Genomic DNA, 10,336 nt, shown 5'->3' with positions numbered 1-10,336 from the left:
TGAAGCTTAAGAAGGTGCAATTGGTCAACCATAATAGTTAAATTAAATAGCCACCAATCTTCATGTGCGCCCCCAATCCCCCTTATATAAATACACAGGGATCGAGACGCCAGGATGGTGACAACACGGTCACACATCCCAACGAAGTGCCAGTGTGTGTACATGCAACAGTGTACAAATAAAATAACGCAGCGGATAGTCAACTAAGTACCAGAATTTATTTACAATCAAACATCAGTAAAGATTTAAATAACAGTTATACAGTAATCCATAGAATAATTTACAATAGTTTTGAAATAAACAAACGAGTGATCCCAGATCACTCCTCAGGCGGAGCCGTCTCCTCAGGCTCGCCCTCGTCCTCCTCATCAGCATCAAAATCTGCGTTACCACAAAATGGTATCGCAGGTAAGTATAACCCAAAACAACAACGTAATATAAAATGCATTAAATGCAACTAACATGCATGCACATGAAAAATATGCATTTTCCACAAACATCATTTTCCCCCAAAATGATAATTTTCCAACACACACCAAAATCCCATTTTGGCCCAAAATATCCGTAAAACATTTTCCCAGAAAATGATTTACCCAAAATTCAACTCGCACTATTTTCCCAGAAAATAGTGCATTAATTCCAAATGCACCATGCATTATTTCCATATGCACCATGGCCTCCCCTATGGACCATCCGCACGTCCTGGCTTCGTAGCGGTGCTCAGCTCCGCGCCCAGCGCGTACATGGCCAAGCACCCACACTACGTAACGAGCGATGCCCAGTTCCGCGCCCAGCGCGTACGTGGCCAAACATCCTCTAGTTCCCACCAGCAGAAGGACCACGGAGTCGGCACGAGACCATCTCGTCCGACCCCATTGTCGCCCGGCGACAATCCAGGGGACGTTACTCAGTATATTCCGCTCCCGAGTAACCAGAGGAGCTCCACCGAGTTAATGCCCCATCTCGGCTTGGGGTCGTGATACACACGCACCAAAAATATTATCACATAAAATCATAGCTTTTCAAAGCACATGAACATGAATGCAATACACGAAAACCAAGTTTTCTTTTACAAACATGATCATGCATGAAATGATGAAATGCACATGTACCAACACAATATCCAAACCAACAATTACCAATCCAATCAAATCCAACCAAACAACTCCAATCACAAATCCATTCGACCCCCGAACTCCTCGGACTCAGTCCGGCATGCCAAAAATACAGTGAAATGGGTTAGTGTAAAAATACATTTAAATTACGAAAGTTCTTTGGAGAAATACTTACAGTGCAATATAATAATTTTCCGAGGATCACGAAGTTGAAAAATGCGACGTTTGAGCAACACCACAGTGTAAAATACACTGTGGCCGTGGGTCACAAATACCAACTTTTCAACGAGGACAAACGAAGACCCAAAAATGGTAGGGTAGGGCCTAGAGAGGTCGGTGAAGCCAATGGTGGTGGTGGTTTGCCGTGGGTGGCGGCGCAAGGGGTGGTTTTAGGCCAAAAATGCACAAATCAGAAATGGACTTGGTGGGGCTTCACCGGTGACGGATCGGAGCTGGAGTTGGGTCCAATGGGTTGCCAAGAGGTCGGGGATGAAGTGGTAGGAAGATGGTGGCCAATGGCGGTGCGACGGCGGCGCAACGGCGGAAAGTGTGCCGCGGCTTCGTGGGTTTCGTGGGGGCTAACGGCGGCACGAACGGAGGTGATATTGGTGGGGTAGGACGGCCGGCGGCAGGGGAATGCAAGGGACCGGGCGGTGTCGACCACCGCCGACGGACGGCGGCGCTGGGAGGGGACGTTGGAAACGGGCGGAGGAGAGGAAAGAGAGAGATCGCGCGGGAGAGAAGAAAACTGAAGGAAAATAAGGAGAAAAAGAAAAAAGGGAGGAAAAGAAAAGGAGAGGAAAGAAAAAGAGGGAAAAAGAAATGAGGTCCAATCCTCATAACTTGGGTCACAAAAATGATCCAACGGAAACGATTTTAAAACCACAAGTTAAATAAAATAATTTAAACGTAATGGTAAAGTCAAATTGAAATAATTAAAATCCCACGGTAATTAATTTAAATATTAAAAGCAATTTAAATGCATAACAATAAATAAATATTAAGAAAGCACATAAAAATAATTTTCACCAAATTAAAATCATAGAAATAAACTCACTAAAAATCCAACCAATTTTAAAATAAGAGAATAAATTTTGATCACATAAAAATAATTCCTTCAGTAAAAATACACTAAAATACGGGGTGTTACACTTCACTTTTCAGTAAACTCAGAACAAATATTGTTTAAGTTCTTCTTTCTCCTTCTTTCAAACAGAGATCCAAGGCAGAATAGATGCATGTGTTACAACAACATAAGAACAGGCCCTAAGTGTTCTTAATCCTCTTGCTCTTGATTTTGGTGAGGAGGGAGCTTATAGCCCTATGATTTACCCCTCAAGTCAGCAGAAAGCACATGAAAGACAAAAAGGACAAAAGAAAAAGATAGTGTGACCCTTTTGAAGCAATGCAAAAAAACTTCAAGACCCCCTACACAATGGCAAAAGCCCCTTCTACAAAGTTTGATTCAAATTCATTTTTAATGATCCAGTTAAACATCAAATAAGAAGCCACGCTACCTGAGTGAGATCTTGCAGAATCTCCTGGTGCCTAGTCAACGTGTGAAAAACCATTTCTGTTCCCCCTGATGATACCCAAGCTTGCATCTGTGAATTAACTTGTGAGTTATCAAATCTTATTTTATAGGATTCTATGACTCACAATCTTATTAACTTGTGACTCACAATCTTATATGCCAAGACCTTCTATCTAGGTCCAACTCCATTTCCCTTCTTTCATCAGTTTTGACTTATCCAATATATGTATGATGTCTTGAATTCTAACTGACTAGAATTTATTGTGAGTCATCAAATCTTATTTTATAGGTGTTAGAAATACTATATCAAAGTATACAGCGAAAGCGATATTAGCTCACAGGAAATATCTCGGATCTAGTGCGATTGTTCCACGGATTCTCCAGTATCGTTGTTCATCCACGATCTTCACATCAATGGTGGAGTGTGCTACGTGGTAATACCAGAGCAACACTCACACATTCCACAGCCTAGATGCCGTGACTAGAGAGAACCATTTGAGAGAGAGTTGTTTTGTCTAAGTCTCTGCTCTAAAGAGGGGGAGAGACTACTTAAATAGCCTCTCTAGTGTAACCTCCTAGCTGGCCATTAAGGACCAGCCATCAAGCCTCATGAAGTGGCTTAAGAGCCACTTCATAACCCCCAAGAGGAGGTGAAGGGGTGCCCACTATGGGTGCCCCTTTCTTACAATAGGATTCTATGATTCTCTTAGGATGTATGAAATTTGATATACTGCAAACAGATTCCATACCCAAAAAAAAAAAAAATGACAAGGAAAACATGTGCTTTCGTGTGTATGGACATGTCTTCCAAACCCAGCTATGATTTCTAATCTCATCGAAGTTTCAGGATAAAATGCAACCTCCAATCTCTAGCTAATACTAGATATGCATCATCCAGAAATAACCCCATTAATTTCTAGCAAAATACCATTAATTTACAGTTCATATAACTAAACCCTAGAGGAAAAAAGAGATGCTGTAAACACAGAGAAAAAAAAAAGAAATGTATGACTAAACCCTAGAATTACAGAGAAAAAAGGAGTAATACATGGAAAAACTCGAAGAAGATTATTTACAAGAAATGATACATTACCCCTCCCGCAGATCTGAGGGCTTCACGTCGGTAGATTGAGGGCTTCAATCTGAGTGTGTCGAACTCGCAGAGAAGAAGAAGAAACTTTAGAGAAAAAGAAAAAATCTTATAGAAGAAGAAGAAGAAGAAGAAATGGTTAGGATCACCTGCGAACTCGAAATCATAGTGCAGAGGAGCTCGGGGCTTCCGGGGAGAAACTCGAAATCTCTGGCTCGAAATTGCAGTGTAGAGGAGCTCAAAGCCCCAGGGAGGAACTTGAAATCTCTGGCTCGAAATTGCAGTGTAGAGGAGCTCGAGAAATGACAGTGCAGAGGAGCTCGGGAAATCACAGTGCGAGAGAGGAGGGGGTGGGGGAGAAGAAGGAAAGAAACGGGAAGAGAGGAGGAAGAAAGAAACAAAGAGAGAGAAAGAAAGGTAAACGCGGGTGGGTGGGAGAGACGAAATGAAAATTCAAAATGTGTTAAAAATCTCCCAAGCTCCGATTTCGACACATAATGCGTGCAACTTGGATGCAGCCCACAATGGATGCTCCCAAGACTTTTTCTTTCAGATATAGTAATTAAGTGAATCTGAAACTGCGACTGAAAACTTCGAATCTTGATTGGTATGGAGGGAAATTCATAAATATATATGCATATGCCATGTGTGGCAAAACATGATTCACAAAGTCAACATAACTTAGCTAAACGACATGAAAAGCGGTTGATGCTTTAACACAAATTTCAAGAAAAGATTGCCCAGGGTGACAAGCTATGTCATTTGAGTGGCATCTCATCCTCCTGGTCAATGGTCTTTTTTTGAGTACTTGGAATGCAGACTATCATATTGAAAACCCACCAACCACCCCAGAGAAAAGCAGCAAAACGTACACTTCCCCACCATCCTTCCATGCAACTTCTCACTCCACCAACCAACTCTTCATTATTTTTTAAACGAATACTTGATTTGAGCCTTTGACGCCGGCCTTTAGCACTTATCAGTACACTCTACACCCTTTCACCGCTATAAATAGATAAGGGATACTACGTACTTCCCTCCCAAGCTCAAACACAACGCACACAGCATATAGCATACCACTCCCAGTTCTCTCCTTCACCCTCTCAAAATTCTTTGCCCCATTCTGGCAATGGCAACCGATGGATTTGGCCGCCCCAACAAGCAGCTCCGTCCTCCGGCTCTCCTTCTCCCAAAAGACACCACAAACCTCATTTGTGAATCAGAAAAATCTCATGTCTCAACCCCATTGCACTGGAAGAAAGCTGCGGAGGCCATGCAATGCACTCATTTTGATGAAGTCTGCAGCATGGTGTCGCAGTTTGCACAGGTGCAAACCGTTGACATACAAGGTACGACCCTCACTCTCGGTCAAGTCACCGCCATTTCACGTCGTGGCGAAGTAAAGGTTAATCTCAATGAAGCAGTGGCGTGTGAGCGTGTAGCCAAAAGCGCCAACTGGGTTGCGGAGCTTGTTTCACGTGGAACAGACACATATGGTGTTAACACCGGATTTGGGGCCACATCACATCGGCGCACCAACAAAACCTCTGACCTCCAGACAGAGCTTATTCGGTTCCTTAATGCTGGAGTGATTGGGAGAGAGAACCTTCCATCTAGCTACACAAAAGCAGCTATGCTGGTTCGTACAAACACCCTCATGCAAGGCTTTTCTGGTATTCGATGGGAGGTACTTGAAGCCATGGCCAAGCTTATGAACAAAAATTTGATCCCTAAACTGCCTCTAAGAGGGACTATTACTGCTTCAGGGGATCTTGTACAGTTATCTTATATAGCTGGATTACTAACTGGCCGGCATAATTCCAAAGTGCTCACCTCTGCAGGTGAAGAGATCACTGCCATGGAAGCTTTGACAAGAGCTGGGATTTCGGCTCCTTTCGAGCTTCAAGCAAAGGAAGGTTTTGCTCTTGTAAATGGGACAGCTGTGGGCTCGGCTGTGGCGGCAACAGTTTGTTTTGATGCCAACATTCTGGCTCTGCTTTCAGAAGTTCTCTCCGCTTTGTTTTGTGAAGTCATGCTAGGCAAGCCTGAGTTCACAGACCCATTAACACATGAGCTCAAGCACCACCCTGGCCAGATTGAATCAGCAGCTATCATGGAGTTCCTTTTGGATGAAAGTGACTACATGAAAGAAGCAAAGCTTCGTCATGAAAAAGATCCCCTTACAAAGCCAAAACAAGACAGGTATGCGCTCAGAACCTCTCCCCAATGGCTTGGGCCCCAAATCGAAGTTATTCGCATGGCAACGCATTCAATCGAAAGGGAAATCAATTCAGTGAATGATAACCCGTTGATCGATGTTGCTCGAGATATGGCTCTCCATGGAGGGAATTTCCAGGGAACACCAATTGGTGTCTCCATGGACAATCTCCGAATTGCCATTGCAGCTATTGGGAAGCTCATGTTTGCTCAATTCTCTGAACTTGTATGTGAATACTACAACAATGGTTTGCCTTCCAATTTGAGTGGGGGGCCTAATCCAAGCTTGGATTATGGCTTCAAAGGCGCAGAGATAGCCATGGCTGCATATTGCTCTGAGCTCCAATACTTGGCAAACCCTGTCACAACACATGTACAGAGCGCAGAACAACACAATCAAGATGTGAATTCTCTCGGGTTGATTTCAGCCAGAAAAAGTGCCGAAGCCATTGAGATCCTAAAGCTGATGTCAGCCACTTACATGGTGGCACTCTGCCAGGCAATTGATCTAAGACATTTGGAGGAAAACATGAGGGAAGTTGTGAAACATGTTCTTCTCCAAGTTGTGAGGAAAACCCTTTACACAGCTGAAGATGGATCACTCCTAGAATCCCGTTTCTGCGAGAAAGAACTCTTGCAGGTCATTGAGCACCAGCCAATTTTCTCTTACCTTGATGACCCCACAAATCCATCTTATGCTCTCTTGCCTAAACTTCGAGAAGTACTTGTAGAAAGTGCTCTCAAAGATCCTAAAGCAGAATATGGAGATGACAAGGGCTACTCAATATTCAAGCGCATACCACTATTTCTAGATGAACTGAAAGCAAGACTTGGGGAAGAGGTAGCAAAAGCTCGTGATAGATTCGAGAATGGAGATTTTCCAATAGCCAACAGAATCAAGAAATGTAGAACTTATTCTATATATCGGTTTGTGAGGAGTGAAGTGGGGACTGAGCTTCTTAGTGGGGCAAAGAAGGTGAGTCCAGGTGAGGATATTGAGAAGGTTTATGAGGCCATGAATGAAGGGAAAGTGGGAGATGTACTGATGAAGTGCTTGACAAACTGGAAGGGATCTGCAGGTCCTTTTACGCCAAGGCCGATCATGGTGACTTCCCCAATGCATTGCAATCCTGAGTACTGGAGTTGGTTTGAAAATGTAAGGTCGCCTATACTGTCACAAAAGGGGGAGCCTTTTGATGTTTCTGATCTATAGCATTTTTTTTTTCAGTTCCTAAATAAGATTTGTACGTGGAAACCTTAGTAACAAATCCAAAATGTTTTTTCAATCTTCAATTTTGCAAAGATTTATAAGGGTGAAATCTATTTCTGATGTAAACTGTACATGAAATGATAAAGAGGGGATTTGCAATTGTCTTTTAATTTGTTTTTTGTTTTTTTTTTCCTTGGTATTGTTGATGGAGTGTCCACTTCCACTACTTTTGAATTATCTATTTCCTGGAAAATAGTAAGAGAGTTAGGATAAGATCGATCCTAGCTAAAAGAAAAAAGCTTAAATCTAAATCTAAAAGATTTTTAGAATTTTAAAAAAAATTAAAAAATTGAAAGTAAATGAAAAGAAAGATAGTTTTAAAATAAAAGAAATTAAATAAAGATATGATGTCATCGTGTTTTGTTCTTAAATCTGAAAAATAAAATTCTAAATAAAAAAGTCAAAAAACAGTTATTATTGTCGCATAAATGTCATTAAATATAAAAACTCTTTTAAGTTTTCGGTGAAAATATCGTTTTAAAGAATTAATATCGTAATAATAATAGATACAATCACAAGTTATATAAATATCGTATATATTTTTTAAAATAAGGTCTACTATTTAAATAATTAGTTTCTTTATATAAATTTTATATTTTGTTAAAAAAATAACCACGTTTGGAATATATGGTTTATAATCGAATAAAATAACTAATATTAAAAATTGGTACGTAGGTTGTTTGAGGGGATGGACAGGCCATGGGCTGTTAGGCGTGGGTTGACTTGATTGAACAGGGTAGGGGTAGGGCGGCGCCCACATGTCGTCTTGTGTTTATTGATTGAGTAATGATATATACATAATATATTATATAATAATATTATAAAATAAGAATATTTTTATAAAATAATATTATTTTTATAAAATATTTTATAAAAATAATATTTTATTATGTACAAGCGAGTTCGTGCACCATATCGCATACCAATAATTTTTTTAATTTAAAAAAAATGAAAAAAAAATTGAGAGAAGAAGAAAATCTCATATATTATAAAAATTATTTTCGTCTTTAATTCATATTATTTCATTAAATATATGTATTATATATCAATATTAGTACACGAATTAAATTACTTGTAATAAGATATTTCCATAAAAATAACTTTTATTTAAAATATAAGTATATAAAATATTAGAAAAATATTGTTAATAAATCATTTTCCTTATTGGTCTATAGAGCGGCTCCCATCCCACCACACCTATGTAATCCTATATTAATTTATTCAAAAACTCTATTTGCACACGTGAGGGGTACCCTCCGCGTACACGGGCCTCCACGTAGATAAATGAAACATTGTATTTCATATGCAAGCAGATTCCCTTCCCTTGGTCACAAACACAAAGCAAGTTCTTCTGCTTCCCCACCCACGAAGAGTTACATTTTAGCGAGGGAATCTACTTCCCACAAGCCACGAAAACAGGTTATGCTTCTTAACTTCATCTCCTCTTCTTCTTCGTTTTTTGTCTTCGCATTCGTGGACCCAACCATGTACCTCTCTGCCATCGTCTTTCTCAATTTTTGAAAGCTCGAAACCCTAACCCACGAAGAGCTTCATTTCGATGAATGTGAAGGGTGAATTTGCTTCCCACAGTCTTTGCATCCGAGCTCGCTTCCTGATTGTTCACTGACACTGCATGAATCCAGTTCCTCAGTTTTTCAAGAATTTTTTGGATAATAAGAATGTTTGTTTCGTGGGAATGGAAGATGAACTGAGAAAATTACTAGAATGGCCAACTGAATGTAATCATTTTCACACGAGAGCTGTAGGACTGGATCATTTGGCTGCAAGGGTTCTTAAAAACCCCAACCTTCAATGGCTTGGTTTGGCTGGGTTAGCAGCTGTAGTTGGGCTGGGCTATAAGGAACCAAAAAATGGAACTTTCTCCGATTTGAGTTCTTATACGTTTTTTTCCAAGGAAGAGGTCAAGTGGCTAAGGAATGAAAATGATGAAGAAAAATTCTGAGATGGAAAATAGGGATGAGTTTGGCGCTAGATGATGAGATGGTTTCTCAAATCGAGGTTTTTTTTTATGTATTAAAATAATAATATAAAAGTGACGTGGCTAATACCACGTCACACGATTCCGCAACAGGTACCCAATGCCAGGTACCTGTAGCAGAATTGTAATTTATTTATGGTTTCCATGCTCCCTAGAGGGCATAGAGCTTGAGCATTGTCTTTAGGGTAGTTTAATTTCATTTGCAGTCCTATATTTTTTTGTTTTTTTATTTCTATTTTTTTGTATTCTGACTCTGTTTTTATCTGTTTTAGTGGATAAAACATACTTACAAAAACACCATATTCACAAATACATTATCCAGTAGGTTAGGTAGGATGGATATTCACATATACTACTCTGGGAGAAACACCAGCATCAAGCCAGCAGCCTCTAAAAACAATCTATAAAACATAGCAGAAAACACAATATATATATATACACACACACGGGCGCGCGCATGTAAAGCAACTACCTGGGCACGCTATTGGTTGATGCATGGCCAAAAACATGTAAATGCTTTCGTTTGGTTACGCAATTTAGATGAAATGTTTTTTTAAAAGTTAAATAAAATATTATTAGAATATAATTTTTTAATATTTTTTATTTAGAAATTTGAAAAAGTTAAATTGTTTATTATATTTTGTACGAGAGTTTAAAAAAATTGTAATGATTTGATTTAATGATATGAAATGAGATGATTTTGTGTATCCAAACCGGGCCTAATGAACTTTAGGATTACATCCCCCATCATTTCTGTCACACCATTGACTAAAATTATAATAATATTGGCATAGCACAAGAACATTAATCTTAAGTAGAACTCCCAACATCTCTTCTTTTTTTTTTTTTTTTTAAGTTGTATTAGGTCTTTGATGACTTTGTGACGGGCTGGCCTTCGGAGGGGATTTTGGGTTGGAACTGTTTTGATAAGACACATGGGCCTGGCTTTATGACAATTGTACTGGGCCTTCGGTAACTTTGTATGGGCCTTCCATCCCTTGGATAGATAGAGACTAGGGAGGGTGGGCAGGGCAGACTCAGAGCCCAGAGGCTTTGGTGTAGTCGAAGGATGTTTCCTTCGACTTCGAGTGAACGCCACTGCTTCCATGTC

The 10,336-nt window shown here is 40.0% G+C and overlaps 1 protein-coding gene across 1 annotated transcript; it reads left to right on the top strand.

Moving 5' to 3' along the window:
- The first annotated feature begins 4,741 nt into the window (after positions 1-4,741).
- Positions 4,742-7,443, top strand: LOC121253632 (phenylalanine ammonia-lyase-like). The gene is made up of 2 exons (XM_041153622.1): positions 4,742-7,174; positions 7,363-7,443. The coding sequence occupies exon 1, from the start codon at positions 4,869-4,871 to the stop codon at positions 7,167-7,169; it is 2,301 nt and encodes a 766-aa protein (XP_041009556.1). The 5' UTR covers positions 4,742-4,868; the 3' UTR covers positions 7,170-7,174; positions 7,363-7,443.
- The last annotated feature ends 2,893 nt before the right edge of the window (positions 7,444-10,336 follow it).

Source organism: Juglans microcarpa x Juglans regia, chromosome 2S (assembly GCF_004785595.1).
Source record: "Juglans microcarpa x Juglans regia isolate MS1-56 chromosome 2S, Jm3101_v1.0, whole genome shotgun sequence".
NCBI lineage: Eukaryota > Viridiplantae > Streptophyta > Magnoliopsida > Fagales > Juglandaceae > Juglans > Juglans microcarpa x Juglans regia.
This window is presented reverse-complemented; position numbering and strand designations above follow the sequence as displayed.

Bases quoted from the DNA above. Each gene is read 5' to 3' on its own strand.
- LOC121253632 (XM_041153622.1), top strand. From the start codon at position 4,869: ATGGCAACCGATGGATTTGGCCGCCCCAACAAGCAGCTCCGTCCTCCG.